Below are 16,976 nucleotides of genomic sequence, written 5' to 3' on the forward strand. Positions count from 1 at the left end.
GTGTTGACTGTTCTCAGTCTGTCACGCTGCTGTGATGTGCGTGCTCCCGACGCCAAAGCCTCACGGCGATGACGTCACAAAAGTGGGAGGAGATATACCAGTATTCAGGAAGTAATGCGGAACTAAAAAACTTTTTTGGAACCATGCGCCAATGAGCAGCTCCATAGGTTTCAATGGCGGCCATCTTGGCTTCCGGGGGCTTGATTATATTATCGGGATGGAGCCATGGGCGTGGAGTCTCTAGTGTTCTATTTACGTCACCGCGCTCCTGCATGCGTGCGTTTGTACGTACAGATCTAAACGTTGTACACATCCAACATGGCCGCTGCTTCCGTGATGCGGACGTGGAGTTGTCCTGTCTCACGGGTTTTGTGTCAATGGCTCCTGTTATCACTGGTTTTACTCAGCACATTAAATACATCATGTGCCGCACCAGAGCCTGGCCTGTGGAGATTAACTGTAGTAAACGTAAGTTTACCTTTAGCAGCGATCATTTACCGGAGTTAGCCGCAGTCTCTTAGCTACAGTAGTTAGCTAGCCTAATGCTAATGCCCAGGTTTGTGTGTTTGACAGACGTGAAATGTAGTTTAACCCTGTTTTTTTTTTGCTAATTGTTTATAGTCTACACTCTCAGAATCGGTTTAAAAATATATATCCTGACACATGTTGACAGTGTGTGAAACTAAAACTCTGCATTGGTTGCTTTCTGAGGCATAAGATCCCTGATATGACTCAATTTCTCAGTCAATACACTCCCCTGCCTCAAATCTATTCCTTAAGTTATTTATAGTACAGACGATTATATGAATCAAAAACTTAAACACTGGACACACTGTGCGCCGAAATTGCCAAATGAATAAAATAACGTTGAAGATGTTGATCAATAATTTAGCATATGGAAGCTTTAGACTCTGTTGACTTTCCATTAGTTTCAGTGACACGTCTGCATCATGTTTTCTAAAATAGTTTTTTATTGAACCTTTCAATAAAGTCTGTAAACAGTGATTAACATTTTTGTTCCACAGTCATCCAGGCCGCTGCTGATAAGAAAGTCTTTGTACAAGAACACAGACATACAATTGAAAGGTACAGTAACGGTTACATTATTTAATGTCTAGTTTAGTGATACTCTGTATTAGAGGTGGGAGATATATAAAACACTAGTAATCGCAATTGCTGTTATGTACTATTGTTTTAATTTGTGAAGCGCCTTGTGAGTTTTGCTTTGACTTACATATGGAAAAGTAGAATATTGTGTGTGCGCGCGCATGTTATAAAGTGATATTTCTGCGCTTTTTGGTTAATTTTATGGTATTGTATGTTTTTTGTGATACTTGAACCGCAACAAAGACATTTACTGAGATATTTTGACACATGCATAATACATTTTTAAAATATCTGTCTTTTGTCAAGGTAACACTAAAAGAAAAACATAGTAATTTTTGTCCATACATTTCATCTCTGTGTAACTCTCTTTCAGTTGTATCGCTTGGTTGTCCTGCTGAGAACGTGGATTTAACTGTTCACTGGCTTTTAAAATTCTACCCCTGTCACAATGCATTCAATAATATTGACGTAAGTCATTTAAATCTGTTTTCAAAATAAATGTTAATTTAGACTTGTAATATTGGAGTGTATATTGTTTCCAGGAAATGTATGAGAGAACACCGCAGAATCGTGGCGAAGGTCTAGATCCAAACCCTATGGACCAAGGAGAAGTCATTGAACACATACACAAGGCCATAACATGCACCAGCCAAATGCACTCTTACCCCATGCTCAGTGTGAGTTTGTCTTTTCTTTGTCCTGGACATGTCAAAGTTGCATATGTTATCTCAAATTGTTGTTATTTCAGAAAGCAAAGGCAGATCCACGTCCTGCCGGCCTGCCCATCGACCATAAGGTAAGAACCTCGTTACATCTATTAACCTTATTTAACCAGTGTCACATAATGTCCATACTGTATAATTGTAGTAATGTTGCAACTAACAATCATGGTATTTCAGTCGTCGACTAGTCGGCAAACCTTTTTTTGAATAGTTTATTATTTATATTGTACATTGAGACTTTTCAAATATATTCAGCAAAATAAATGTTGAAATATGATGAAGACTTCTAGAAAGAGAATACTTATTGATGAAAACCAGATGTTTTTCTTTTTTGACATTTAGATTTAATATTACTGTCTTTGTTATATAAAGGTCTTTCTGTATGTGGTTTAGTCTGCGGCACGTTTTGATAATTGTAATTATACGTCGTCCAGGTAATGATTACAATTACTTTTTTGTAGTCGACTCGTCACATTAGTGTAATTCCAACACCTTTTATTTTATGCTTATTTATTTTTTCATGTTTTTCTTTTATTTATTATTAATTTAGTTACATTGCCGAAGCACATTTTATGTCTAATGTCTATTTCTGAAACGTGTTTGCATTTTTTTTTTGTTCGTCACGTTTAGGATTCTAACTACACCAGGCTGATTACTGACGAGTATGAGCGTAAAGCGGTCAAAAACGGCAGTGCGAGTATTAAAGACAACGTCATCGCCACCACGTGGAGGGACGGACCGTATCTGCTGATCGTCAAGATCCAGTCCGTCAAACCAAACGCTCACTGGAATTTTACAAGTAAGAGTCTTCTGTGTGACAAGATAAACGCCGTAACTTGTTTGAAATGCGGTCGTGTCCTCAAGCAAGACATGTCACCCATGTTGCCTTGTATAGCGCTGCAAGTGCCTTAACTGTGGAACAGCTCTATATAAATACACTGTAATAGTAAAAAAAAAAAATAAATACATTCCTTTATCTGATGTTTGAATTCAGTAAAACGATTTGAGGCCTTGATTGATGTTATTTTTCAGTGGATTTGGTGATGCAAGCGGAACATGGCTACATATCCATCACCGAGTGGCCTTTAATGATCGTGAGTTAATACAAATATTTACTATTTTGATTCTACGTCAGCAGTAGTGCAATCGGAACAGAGAATGAGCCCCGTTTGTTTTACCTCCCGTTCCTCTAGTTCTACATGGTGATGTGCATCGTCTACATCTTGTACGCCCTGCTCTGGTTCTTCTGGGCGGCCTGCTACTGGAAGGACCTGCTGCGGATTCAGTTTTGGATCGCGGGGGTCATTTTCCTGGGGATGGTGGAGAAGGCCGTGTTCTGTGCCGAATATGAGAACACGAACGCCGTCGGCTCCGCTAGTAAGTCCACAAAGCATCATTATTTACCTGACTACAATGAGAACACGTGTGAAATACATTTGTTATTTTTGCAGCATCAAGCTTATTGATTTTCGCTGAACTGATCTCCGCTCTGAAGAGGACCCTCGCTCGACTGCTTGTCATCATCGTCAGTCTTGGTTATGGCATTGTAAAGTAAGTGTGTGTGTGTGTGTGCATATGTATATATACATGTGTGTGTGCATATGTATATATACATGTGTATATACATGTGTATATACATGTGTATATATATACATATATATATATACATTTCGATCAATGTCCTGTTTCTCATCCTTGCAGGCCTCGATTGGGGACGGTCATGCACAGAGTGGTTGGTTTGGGGATTCTATACTTTGCCTTTGCGAGCATCGAAGGGGTCCTAAGAATAACTGGGGTGAGTCAGACAAACAAACAACCGACGTCCACATTCTTAAATTCCGAGACCGTTTGAATTGTCTTTTATATTGGATCTTCATTGAATGATTGGCATGTTACTAGATTTGCTGCAGCTTTAAATATATTATGTGTTTTTTTTGGCTGCCTCTTTATTAAAGGGTCGGGACAATGGCCCAGCTCTCATTACAGAAGTTGTTCTTGCCATTCTCGATTCCTGTACCATTTGGTTCATATCCTTCCAGTTGTTGCCCTTTATATTATTTATATATAGCTACTGCCATTTTAACTTGAAATGTTGGGTTGTGGTTTAAACTTTGCTCTTTTCTTTATTGTCATTATTAGGGCTGCAACAATAAATTGACTGATTCTGACTAGTTGACTATAAAAAAATAGGTTGTAATCATCTGGACTCTAAAACATATTTTTTTTAACAACAAATACAAGGGTGCTAATAAAATGTCATACAATAATAAATAATTTAATCACTAATTCTCTGGAAGTCTTGAGCTTAGTCTTATTTAAAAAGTCTTAATGTACAGTAAAAATAATAATTTTACCAGTTTAATTAAAAAAATAATCACTGACTAGTCAACTTGTATGATAATCATTAGTTTCAGCCCTAGTGATCATTCATTTTCCATTTGCTGTGGTCATTGGTTCTGTGTTGTTTTTGCAGAGTTACTTTAAATCTCTTTAATTTAATTCCCGCTCTCTCCTCCCTGTGTGTTCCTGCACTGTCCTGACCGTGACCTCTGACCTCTAGGCGAAAGACTCAGACTTGGCCCTGCTGGCCAACATTCCCCTGGCTCTGCTTGACTCCTCTCTCTGCTGGTGGATATCCTTTTGTGCACCTTTCCTCTGCTCCGTGCCTAAATTAGGGCCCAAAGGCTGTGAGGTTTACACACAGTATCATAAACCTTTACCTAACTTCACAAACATATGAATCATGCATTACTAAAATTGGTTTCTTTTTTTCTTTTACAAAACATGCAAAATATACCTCATTTGAATATGTACATAAAGTACACCCCTAATTTTGGCTGGTAAAACTGCTGTCTGTTCAAGTTTTGAGTGTGTTGTTTACCTTGACTCTGGTGAACATATTTGTAAGTCTGGCACAAACCATCAAGACTCTGAAGCTCAGGAGGAACCCGGTCAAATTGTCCCTTTACAGACATTTTACAAACACGCTAATATTTGCTGTTCTTGGTAAGTTTCATTAACGTTGCTTCGGTACTTTAATTTGTGTGAAACAATATATTACGTGTTAATTTCCTCTGATTAGCTTCCATCGTCTTCATGGCATGGATTGGTAAGAAATTCCGTTTTGCGGATTGTCAGTCGGTAAGTGTTTCATACATGAAATATTATGTGATTATTTAAGTATTACTGACTTATTTTTCCCAAATGTTTGTCTCGAAGGACTGGATCGAGCTGTGGGTGGAAGACGCCTTCTGGAGGTTCTTGTTCTCCGTCATTCTGCTCGTCATTATGTTTCTATGGAGACCATCTGCAAACAACCAAAGGTACCATCAAGGTATCAACGCATTATAATGTGAATATGACTTGTTCTAATCTTGTTTTATTTGCTCAAAGATATGCCTTCACACCTCTTATGGATGACTCTGATGATGAAGAGATTGAGGAGTTTATGACCAATACAAACATGGGTAATTTAATATTGAATTTTAACTGATTTACCAGGTTTCTTTTCACTTATTTTTTAATATCCCTGTATTTCATTCGCAGCGGATGGCATCAAATTAAGAGCAGCCAAAACTGAGTCCAACGGTTCAGCTAAACCTTCAGAAGCAATCCCGGTGCGTACATGATCAATACGAATATTTATAATGGATCAATGAAAAATACACTTTTAAGATACTCAGTTTGAAACGGTAATCTGCAGTCGTCTCTCGGAGCAGCAGGTGGCAGCATTTAACATGTTCTTTTTACAGGATGAAGACTTGAAATGGGTGGAGGACAACATTCCTAGCTCAATTACTGATGTGTAAGCCTCGTAATTGTTATATCGCCGAAACAACTTTACATTATTGCTCTTTATGCGCATTAATTGTACATAAATCTGACTGTTTTCTGTTATTCTCATCACAGAGCTCTACCCGTCTTACTCGACTCAGACGAGGTACATTCATCTTACTTCTTAACGCTCGTATTTCTGATTGAAATTCTGATTGAAAACGCATTTTTAAGAAGAACATTTGTCCACTCGTATTTCAGGAAATCATGACGACCAAGTACGAGATGTCAAAACTGGAGTGATGCTTCGTTTGTGACTCGGAGGTGACTCATGTTTCTAGTTGAAGTTCACTAGTCATTGGTTGTATCTCATTGTCTGTTCTTCAGGTTTCAGTGTGGGCCTCTGTGTGGGTGCTACTTCAGGGGTCGGACCAGCATGAGACACTTTGCAGGACCCTTTGTTGTTTTAATTTAACAACACCAGTCTCTGCACTGACAGTGGACCAGTGATTTCCTGAAGTGATCAGTTTCCAGCCTTTTTTTTTTTTTCCTCCAAAGAGAATGTTGTTTTATTAAGTGCTGTATTTATTTCTGTCATATTCCTTTGAATTTATTTTGCCAGAGATTAGAAAGAGCAATAGACCTCATGCATGAACATAAACAAATGTTACTTGAGGTAAAGGCTGGTTTCAGAAAAAAATAAACCATACAAAGATTTATTTGAAATATGCTACCACATTGGAGATTGACTTTAGCGTTGTTTATCTGATGTAGAAATGTTATGTTTTGTTTTCAGATCTTTTTTCAGAAAACCAGAAAAGCTCTCAGATATTCTCTCGTCCTCACATGTTTTATGTCTGCCCAGCTAAGGGCTCCAAGGACTCAACTGTAGATGTGTCGAAAGTTGCTTCATCTCCATCGAATAACCGTCGGGAAACATAATATTTCATACACTGTTTCATGTTATCTCTTATGCACTTTGAAAGTCAAAGCTGTCCCTATGTGTAGTCCTGGTTTGGAGCTTGAGTTTTTGGAGGTTGTTGAAAAGTGATGTTTCTCTTTTCTGGTGTCTGCAAGTCCAGCTACAGTGTTTGTGGAGTTCGATACACAGAGGATTTTAATACAAATGTTAATCGGTTCAGTAATGTAGACTAGCGTTGTGATCCTGTTCAAGTTTGACTCTTATTTGTGTGTGGGAAGCTGTTCTGTTTTCCAAAATAAGAGCAATATACTGTTGTGTATGTTGACATTATTATTATTTATTTGTCTAAGTGTACTTATGGGTTGTTCATATGTGGCTTCTTCATGTTTACTCTGTTTACGAGATGGGCTTCCATTTCAATTATTTTTCTCTTAAAGCCGGCTTTTGTTCGATTTAGTTGCATTTGCTTTCTTTGTTGATAAAATCATTTATTTTACATACTATGTTTTTGTTTTAATCTTTTTTCTATATTGCTGTAAACCGTTCAGCTCAGACGTGAGCGGCACAGGCACAAGCCGATCACCTGAAAGGAGGTTTCAATATGTTCTTTTAACGGTAGGAAAGCTGGAATAATCATGCTTTTAATGGCACCGTTTCTGTTCTATAAAACTGCAGACACCTGCAGTGGACCTGCTTGTTTGTACAGATGGTTTTGGCTTATTCCTGTTATTTCATAATTCCACAGATGGCATCAGGAGGAAGTGTGCTCTTCATACCAGCAGTTTCCCTCTTCTGATTAAATATCAATACTTTATTAAATAATCTTGGTTTTCTGTCACTTTACACTTTTTAAATAACTTACATTATTATAGTAATTGTGGAATGGCACAATATGTAAGAAGTTTAGCTTCAATTTGTTCGTGCAGGCTCATGTTTTTTTTTGCACAAGCACAAAATCTTCTATTACTAATATGAAGAAAACTACATTGGCCTTTCTCTTTCCTGTACATTCATTTATAGCAACACCTGAAGCACCTGTTTTCATTTGTTACGATTGTGTAATGGATCGACTTAACAAAAGGAATGCAAGGATCTGATTCATACATTGTTTTGGTCCTTTTCTAAATGCTCATTATGTCCACAGCACAGAGCAAAGAAAGAATCTGTAACCTCAACATGACTTTGTACTGTTTGTCGTATTTTCCATTTAAACTTTAGGTTGCTAAGGTATTACAACTTGATCAACTTTCAATGATTAGGGATTATGTCACTGGTCACTGTTTTGTGCCAATTTAAACCTCAGCAGTGAAAAGTACAGCAACAAAAGTTAGGGATTAGCCCTTGAAGAAAATGCAATAACATGCTCACTGTAATCACTAGGGCTGTTCAAGTTTGTTTGTTTGTGTTTCAAGTGGCTTATGTTACGTTATATACTGTTTTCCAATTGTATTTGGCACTAAGAAATGTTACAAAATGACTCCTGCACACATGTACTTTTGCTATTGGCTCCATCTAAAACACCATTGTTTTGAATACCCCTTGGTCTTTGGCTGAAAGAGCATTTACCTCTTCTTGTGCCCCTTGTCTTGTTAAAACCACATCTGGTATTTCTTTTATTCAAACTCTTGATATACTGTACAAATTATTCATTTTTCAACTATGCACTGGTGTGCCTTTCACTCATTAAAATTCACCTTCAATAGAGGTAAAAGAGAAACCGCTGCCACAATGACATTCAATAGTCCAGTGTTCAATCTCAGCAAAGGTAGCTCTTAACAAATTGTGAAGTATTGGACCAACTTTATTTCAATTATGTTGTGACAATTCAAATTCCAGGCTGAAAACTCACTGGAAAGCTCACTGTAAAGTCTTTGATTTAAAAATATGTGTCTCTGGGTAATATAAAGATTATGACTAATACAGCAAAAATGCTTTGGTACAGTATCACTGCTGGGCTACAGAAAATATAATGTAACGTTTGTACTCCAGAATGAGCAAATATACAATACATGATCAAAAGGAAGTATAAAAATACCAACAATATTTCCAATAAATTAAGCCTTTGATGAACTAATAAAACGAGGAAATATAAAAGGAAAGTGCATATAGTACGCGTCAGACCTACACTGGCCCTGAGCGACAGTCAAAGCTCAGGACTACATAAAGAAGTGTCAAAATATGTCATTTTAAAACATTCTTGTTTTTTCCGCTGATTAAATACACATATGATTCAGTTCTTCATATTTCCACCAAGAGAACGTTGAATCTGTTTTAAAAGTTGTACGGCGACACCAGAAAGTGAACTTTGGCCACATGTTTGGCCTGGAAGACACGCTCGCTGTACTCGGACATGTCCACATCGATGCAGATCTCCTGTGGGCCCTGCAGCTGCTGCACCAGGATCAGCTCTCCAGTCTGTCTGTCCGAGCGCTGCATCACAAACATGCCTCTGGAGTTACCCCCCACAATCCCAAAGCGCAGGCTGTCCGGCCCTGTGCGCCCCGGGGCAGTGGCCGTGGCCATCCTGAACAGAGTGGCAGGAGTCTGCAGGTTGGACGACAGGGACAGGTAGTGGAAGGACACTGTTTTAGGAGCCAGGAGACAGGGGCGACTGTCCATGGGGCAGGGGTTCCTCTCACACTGACTGTAGACAGACAAATTACACTATGAGACAATCAAAGCCCTGACTCATTACAGTAACACTGTTACTCTAAGTTATGGATTCATTCATCCCATTCCCATTAGGGGTCGCGGGTGACTGGAGGCTGGAGGTGGGTTAAAAAACAAAAACATGGACTAAGATGAAAGGTCATATGAAGTAGCAACTTTTAATACATGTCGAACATATTTTATGTTTTTGTCACAACTGTGACCAGCTATTTTTGTGCTGCCATTAGAAATGTATTTCAGCACATTGATACTACAACATTAGTAGTACTTCTGACAGTAAGGTGATAACTCAAGTAACCTGAGGTTTTTTGGTGACTTACAAAGGCGATGTCTTGACATAATGGATGTGCCCGTGTGACAGGGGACATTCGGGGCTGACACAGAGAAACCCTCCTCCTGTGTTGATACATGTCGTCTCGCTGGTACAGTTGTGCTTCTGGCTCAAGCATTCGTCCACATCTGGAAGACAAAACAAGAGCAGAGACATGTACTGTAGGAGTCGAGGGAGAGGGGGAAACTGGCCAGACTGACTGGGCTTCCTGGTTACCACAGTGAGAGATGGAGGTGTTTATTTGGTTTTTAGTTTAGTCTCCCATAAATGCCTCATGTCCGAAAGATTTTGTTTCTTTTTGCTTGAAGAGGTGAAGTCATGTGTTCCACTGGCTGCATTGCTAAGCTACAAAGGTGCAAATGAAAGAAGTGGCAACGTTTGTGGGGAGAAGGAAAACTTCACAATTCACAATAACCTATAGGAACTTTCATTGAATTAGACATGCACAATATCGTTTACCAAATACATATATGATAGGAATTTCTGTATGTTTTGGCAAAGGTGCAGGGCAATTTGCAAGTATTTCTTTCTGACATTAGAGCCAGATTGTAGAGCAGCAGCCACAGCACTCTGAATGAGTCTTTGTCCTCTGTTTCGCCCTGTCACTCACCCTCGCAGCTACGCCCATCGGGGAGCAGCTTGTAGCCGCCGGGGCAGGAGCAGTGGTAAGAACCCGGGATGTTCACACATTCATGGACACATAACTTCCCTCCTTGGTCCAATCGATAAACCTCACACTCGTTTACATCTGTCAAAAACACAAAGAGATGTGAGTCAAAATGTAGTCTGTCTGTCAGTAGTATGTCACCATTTAGATATCAATTTTATTTGTTTATTTTAGATTGATAAACAGCTTCTTCATACGAGGATTACATACAGAGCTGTAACGTGTTATTTAACACGTTAGATCTGAGCTAATCAGCTTGTGACCAACTGGAATGAATTATATTGGCTAAAATTGTAATATACTTATACTTCAATGAGCATTTTACCATTTTAATCTTTGGTTTATTCATTGTAAGATTTTGTAGCACATTTCACCTTCTGCCAAACCTTTCCTTACAATAACTCTCAATACATCCTCTTTCGCTTCATTCCTAACCTTCTGTATCTTCCAGTCTTAACTTTAACATGCTCTATGTAGTTTTTTGGTGGAAAGTCAGCCCCTTGATGTCTCCATGGAGATGTTATTGTTTTGCCTGGATTGCTGGAATGTTCCACAGTGGGACATTTAACCTATCGTGCAGACAAGCAGGTGACGCCACCAGATCTGACAAGATACAGGTCCATCCAATTCATTGTTGTCTCTCACAAAGACATCTTCTGTGTTTGCAGCTCTTTGCTTCCAGTGCTCTTAATGATATAATAATAATATAATAATCTTTACACCTTCCCACTGTAATGTGTCTTTCCAAAAAACAAAACTGTATGAATGACGATGATGCTGTAGTCTATAGTTTGTTGTCATAAATGCTACTGGTGGGGCGTGCATTGCTCCGGGGCCTCACCCTGGCAGATGCTGTTGTCGGAGGTGCCGCTCATGTGAAAACCTGCGTCACAGCTGCAGTGCTGGGCCCGGTTCACCTGAGCACATCGGGGTTTCCGGCTGAACGCTGGATCATTGACAACACTCCACTCAGGAGGCGCTGCTTGGCAATAGAATAAAGTTTTCACAGAGTTAATAAAGGACAAATAATCAATCAGCCGATCAATAAAAAAAAAAGTGCAATTACTGTCGTACTCACATGCAATAATGTCACAGAGTGTTTATTTTACCATTATTATTATTATCAGTATTATCTTGTCTTACTCTAGCTGTTTTTATTTTATTTTATCTTTATTTTCCCCCTCCATTCCTTATTAGGAAATGAGAGGTTTTGTCTATGGAGTTTTTGTTTATAAGAGTTTTGTTTATAAGAGTTCTTCTATTAAGAGTGTTTTTTAAACTTCCTACAAGTTATCTGTCGTTTTCCTCTGTATCTACCTGCGTTGCAACAATGAAATTTCCCCATGTGTGGACAATAAAGGAATATCGATCTTATCTTATCTTAATCAATCAATTAATCAATCAATCAACCAATCGATCGGAAATCTCACAAGTAGTTTAAGGAAAATATTTTCTTCTAATATTTGTAAGGAGTATCTACTGTATTTTGGTTCCATTTTGAGTCAGTACCGGTAGTTGCAAAAGAGACAAAACCACCAATAAATCTGCAATAATTAAAACAATTTAGTGGAGGTGGGCAAAAGTGGGCCTATATCAAAAGTATTGTGAATGTTGTTTTGAAGATATGCTAAATTTGAATGACAAGTACGTCATATATTGTAGAAATGCTACAAAAACACCTTTCAAATAAGAGTGTTAAGTGACATTTCTGCATTTTTGTGATTCATTTTACAGCAGTTTCACATCTGCTGATAATAAAACCTTAACTGATATGTTTAAAAACATGCTTTATCACATTTCTGTTGGATCGACATAGTACAAAGGTGTGTTGGACTCACCTGTCTGTGTCGGTCTGGACCCGGGCCTGTCGCTGTGGTACAAAGGTGTGTTGGACTCACCTGTCTGTGTCGGTCTGGACCCGGGCCTGTCGCTGTGGTACAAAGGTGTGTTGGACTCACCTGTCTGTGTCGGTCTGGACCCGGGCCTGTCGCTGTGGTACAAAGGTGTGTTGGACTCACCTGTCTGTGTCGGTCTGGACCCGGGCCTGTCGCTGTGGTACAAAGGTGTGTTGGACTCACCTGTCTGTGTCGGTCTGGACCCGGGCCTGTCGCTGTGGTACAAAGGTGTGTTGGACTCACCTGTCTGTGTCGGTCTGGACCCGGGCCTGTCGCTGTGGTACAAAGGTGTGTTGGACTCACCTGTCTGTGTCGGTCTGGACCCGGGCCTGTCGCTGTGGTACAAAGGTGTGTTGGACTCACCTGTCTGTGTCGGTCTGGACCCGGGCCTGTCTGTGTCGGTCTGGACTTGGGCCTATCGCTGTGGCACAAAGGTGTGTTGGACTCACCTGTCTGTGTTGGGTTCTGGCAGTGAAAGCCGCTCCACTTCTGAGGACACGTGCACTTGTACTGGTTCACTGACTCCACGCAGGTGCCTCCGTTCTGACAAGGGTTACTGGCACACACACTCATGTCTGTGCACACAACACATCAACATTTAAATAACTTTTTATGCAATTTTCAGCAAAGTGTCACCCATTGACCCAAAAAGAGATTTAGTGTGGATCTGGAATGTCATGGATTTTGTTTACACTTTTATCTCTATTATTGCAAACAGAAAAATAATAATAATTGGATTTACGGTCTGAATACATGACTTGACAAATTAGCTCTTATTGGGATTACTGTATACATATAAATTAATTTGATTTATTTTCAATTTAAAGTGAACTACAATGAACCAAGCCATGCCACTACATCCCACAATGGTAAGTTCATCTTGTTTTATGACACACTGGTTTGTACTTCTCACTTTGTATTTGCTACTAACTCAAACTGTATTGAAACCACAACAAAAGAGATGACTTCATGGGCAGCAAACCATCCTGCGTACTGTGTTAAATTAGAAAATAAGCAAATAAGCAGTGCATTAAATCCTATGATCTGAGCGTCTGTGGTCAGCTCAAACACACTGCAGATGTGAAGATGATGGAGCTCTCTCTGAGGTGAAGCGTGGAGGCCGCGGAGCACTGGAGAACAACCAATCCCTTTAATGTTTATTTGACTTTCCCTGAGGCCACCGCAGCACCAAAACATGAAAAGACCGACTTCACTTTGCTGGATATTTTTAAATGTTTTAACTAATGGTTTTCCACAAATGGTGAATACAGCTTTTTACAGGAAAGGGCTGAATTTAGATCTAATAGACATCACTGAACACATGTAATACTGTGCGAGTGTAACTCATTCATGCTATTTTAAGCTTTCAGTGTAAGCAAACACGTGCATGTGTCCAGCTGCGTGGATCAGGTAAATGTACCGAAGATAGTTTACTGTTTAACATTTTGTAACTGCCAAGAAATAATGACTGATAACGATAGTATTACCAGGCAGGCAGTAGGTTTGTAGGATGGGAAAATAGAGGTAACCTGCATTTTCCCAAACATAATAGCAGTTATTTGACAACCATGAGTGTGACTTTGTCCATTGGCTTTGAGTCAAAGATCTACAGAAACTTGAGCTAGAGGAGGGATATCTACAGTAGCCCACCACTGTTGTTTATCAGTCCAGGTTTTAAAGGGGAGGGAACCCCGCAGAGGAATGTGGTGCAGGTGTTTTTGTGTCCAGAGACATTTAATGCCATTTTAACGAGGGCTTCATACAGTAGAGCCCAGCCGTCCTGAAGAATGCCTCTTTTCTTTGTTATCTCCGTACGGGACATTTGATTCTTGCCTTCTGTTTGTTTGGCATGTGAAGATTGTGGAGCTGTGAAAGCCTCTCAAGATATGGGCAGACGCTTTCAAAGCAAAGACTTGATTATTTGAACTAGCTAGTAGACTGCAGGGGTACAAGTAACAAATATAGAAAAGAATTTCATGTTTTAGTACGCATAAGTCATGGATTGAGAGTAACTGAGGCTATGTCATCTGTGATCCGTATTACTACTTCAAAACACATTCAAACCAGTTAAGAATGTTCGGTTTTCTTCACACATCTGCTGACTTAAACCTCACCTTTACAAACAGTAGCAATGCCACTCCAGCTGCCATTCTCCTGACAGACTCGTGTGGACGGGCCAACAAGCTGGTAGCCCTGGGCACAAGTGAAATGTATCTCATGTCCGACAAAATACTTTGAGCCGAACTTTGTTCCGTGCACGGGGGCTTCCAGGGAGGGACAGGCGGTGGGGGCTGAGGAGAGGAAAAAGGAGGGTCATATGTGCATCAAACTCCTCTGGATCCTCTGGCATTCAGCGCCTCAGGACATACACGTGTCTATGGGCAGCGAGCGGCTTCATGGGAAAGGATGCTTGAAATGCTTCATTTACATTCAACCACAGCAGACTGATCTTATCAATCGGAAAAGTAACAGCACTCAATTGTTACACTTTGTTCAAACAAAGCCTTTGTGGGGATTGAAACACATGTCTGCAGTTGGTTCACCCAAATGTACACTGTTCATTTCAATCACCACAGCTAAGCATCCTCTTCGTACTGCGTTTGCATCCATAGTTTTAGCATTGTATTTAGTATTTATCCAGGCTTAGTGCTACAGAGAGTACTGCCACTGCCATCCTGACACTCACATTCACTTACTTGAATAAGTTGGTGTAAGGTTTATTATGCTCTTTTTGTAATTGAAGTACTGAAAAATTATAATTTGCATATAATTGTCAATTCTAAATTCACAATTGACCAACGTGGCATTTACCCCAAAAAAGCAGTCCTGTTAAATCTTTAGAGCTTTAAACATTTCAGTTCTATGTGTCTAGCCAAGCACGTTCCAGAGTTATGGGCTGCACGGGTCCATCACTAACAAACTGACCCGAGTCTTTTCTGCCAAACAACACAATTCCCCAAATCTGCTTCCTTTTTGAGTTCCAACCTATAACCACGATGGCCTTGTCCAGACTTCGGATAGCTGTGGAGTAGGATCAGATAAGAATAAAGCAGTTTTATGGTTATGAATAGAATATGTTCCTGCAGTACACAAGGGACAGAAGTGTACTTTTTGTGCTGGTTCTAAGCTTGGATAAATGGAGAATGTTGTATGCATGGCAACTTGGCAACTAATCTAAATCATTGTAATCAGTCAGTAGCAAAATCAAAATAAGATTATTATATGAAAATGTAGTAACCTGCAGACTGGTCGGCTTGTGGCATTTTGGAGACAGAGTTTTGAAGCGTGGCCAGTTTTGACTTCATGATGCGCAGACCCTCAGTAAACCGAACCTCCTGGCCTTTTAGGAACTTCTCCATCTGCCGAAGCACACCAACCACTTGGTGCTTGTCCATACAGCTCTACAAGAGACCCAAAACTGACTTATTACAAGACCTTGTCGCCATTGAAACAACATCAAGCCCAGCACTTACCTCAGTTGTCATAAAACATAAAACAGCCACATGCCTCTGGACATGATGTATTTGAATCTAATACAGTGTTATGATTGGTTACACGGTTGTTAAGGCTAAAATCAATAAAACTACATTTATGAGGCTACTAGGTACTAAACACCAACGCTAAAGTGACATTTGCCAGGGAGTAGCTCATGAAGTATTCTACCATCAACTTCATGTTCTCACTCATTACCACAGCTTCTGCAGCTGCATGCAATCTGTCAGGCAGATGTGCCGAGGACATAAGTCCAAGACTCTGTCCTCTTTGTACTTGTTTTGTGGTAAGAAGGCACGTACCAAATGGTTTATATTAAAATGGCCAAACATAAAAATAGCTGACATAAGTTGAAGGGATGTCTGACCCTTGCAAAGTGCCTCTAATCCTTTCTGAAAAGCTTATTAATCACATGCTCATTTGGACAATTTCTGTAGAGCAGCATAACTTAAATTCCTGCATAGCAATCTGAGGAGCATGTACAACACCAGCAACATTTGAAAGGGAAAAAACACCAAAAACATTTTTTTCCTTTGGTAAATGTGAACTATTTTTTAGTACCTAATATAGAGTAAGTGTGTCACAAATGAGCTCTATTTATTTCATAGTTTGCATCAGTACTAGTCTATTAGGCTAGAACAAAGACAAACAATATATATTTGATTTAGGTGCTATGGACAACAATAATGAAGTATCTCCTACCTGAACAGCAGCATCACTGGAAATTACAGCTGTCAAACACAGCAGAGGAAAATAGAGGGACCGGGGAGACACTATCATCTCTGCTGGATAATGACACAAAGTTGAGCTTTTCTTTTCACTCCCACAGCTCTTTTTATGGCAGTATAGTCAAGTCCACCAGTTGTATCATGTGAAGTTGAGTTGAAAGAGTAGCAGAGGTTTGGATGTTTCTCATCAGGTGCCTCTGAAAGATGCCCAGTCCTCTCTCTCAGCTTGAAAAAAGTTTGCTCCACGCTCTGCACGCCAAAGCATCGAGCCCCGGGTCCCTCCTCTTCTGCACCGCGGCTCACTGCCAAAGAAAGAGGAAAACCAGTGAAAAAAGGCCACTTCCTGTCCTGTGGTGTCAAGATAGCCCTAAATGTGTGTGTTTTGTAAATGTAATCACTTTCTGCAATGATTTTTTTCTCATTGCATTCTTTTAAAAATGTAGGACAATGTCACACATATTAAATATATAAGCCTATATTATTGTCATTGTTTAATACAGCCATGAGTTTGATTAAAATAATGTTTAATGTCAGCTGGAGAGGACTAAGAACACAAATATAGGGTAAGCTCAAATGTAACAATAACAGCGGCTGCTTCATTTTCACGTGTGATCGCGACACCTGGTGGTGAACGAGGGCGTTGCAGAGACTCTTCAAAACAAGGAGAA

The 16,976-nt window shown here is 39.8% G+C and overlaps 2 protein-coding genes across 5 annotated transcripts; one reads left to right on the top strand and one right to left on the bottom strand.

Moving 5' to 3' along the window:
* The first annotated feature begins 298 nt into the window (after window positions 1-298).
* On the top strand, window positions 299-7,347 carry tmem87b (transmembrane protein 87B). Of its 3 annotated transcripts, none has more exons than XM_072436692.1 (20): window positions 299-468; window positions 1,026-1,086; window positions 1,481-1,575; window positions 1,650-1,784; window positions 1,856-1,903; window positions 2,460-2,628; window positions 2,862-2,923; window positions 3,023-3,206; window positions 3,281-3,380; window positions 3,531-3,624; window positions 3,785-3,867; window positions 4,738-4,835; window positions 4,912-4,970; window positions 5,049-5,152; window positions 5,223-5,296; window positions 5,376-5,446; window positions 5,582-5,634; window positions 5,739-5,769; window positions 5,865-5,927; window positions 5,991-7,347. In XM_072436692.1, the coding sequence occupies exons 1-19, from the start codon at window positions 319-321 to the stop codon at window positions 5,904-5,906; spliced, it is 1,713 nt and encodes a 570-aa protein (XP_072292793.1). In that variant the 5' UTR covers window positions 299-318; the 3' UTR covers window positions 5,907-5,927; window positions 5,991-7,347. The 3 variants fall into 3 exon arrangements, with proteins under 3 accessions (XP_072292793.1, XP_072292791.1, XP_072292792.1); XM_072436690.1 differs by having other exon boundaries at window positions 5,998-7,347; XM_072436691.1 differs by lacking the exon at window positions 3,785-3,867 and adding an exon at window positions 4,390-4,461 and having other exon boundaries at window positions 4,727-4,835; window positions 5,998-7,347.
* Window positions 7,348-8,259: 912 nt separating this feature from the next.
* fbln7 (fibulin 7) lies at window positions 8,260-16,563 on the bottom strand. 2 transcript variants are annotated; one of them, XM_072437138.1, is made up of 8 exons: window positions 16,283-16,563; window positions 15,327-15,489; window positions 14,203-14,379; window positions 12,538-12,663; window positions 11,035-11,175; window positions 10,137-10,274; window positions 9,516-9,654; window positions 8,260-9,169 (listed from the first exon to the last, which is right to left on the bottom strand). In XM_072437138.1, the coding sequence occupies exons 1-8, from the start codon at window positions 16,358-16,360 to the stop codon at window positions 8,797-8,799; spliced, it is 1,335 nt and encodes a 444-aa protein (XP_072293239.1). In that variant the 5' UTR covers window positions 16,361-16,563; the 3' UTR covers window positions 8,260-8,796. The 2 variants fall into 2 exon arrangements, with proteins under 2 accessions (XP_072293239.1, XP_072293241.1); XM_072437140.1 differs by having other exon boundaries at window positions 11,035-11,172; window positions 16,283-16,562.
* Window positions 16,564-16,976: the final 413 nt, after the last annotated feature.

Source organism: Eucyclogobius newberryi, unplaced genomic scaffold, assembly GCF_026437365.1.
Source record: "Eucyclogobius newberryi isolate DKJ021-1_F unplaced genomic scaffold, fEucNew1.0.hap1 SCAF_8, whole genome shotgun sequence".
Taxonomy (NCBI): Eukaryota; Metazoa; Chordata; class Actinopteri; order Gobiiformes; family Gobiidae; genus Eucyclogobius; species Eucyclogobius newberryi.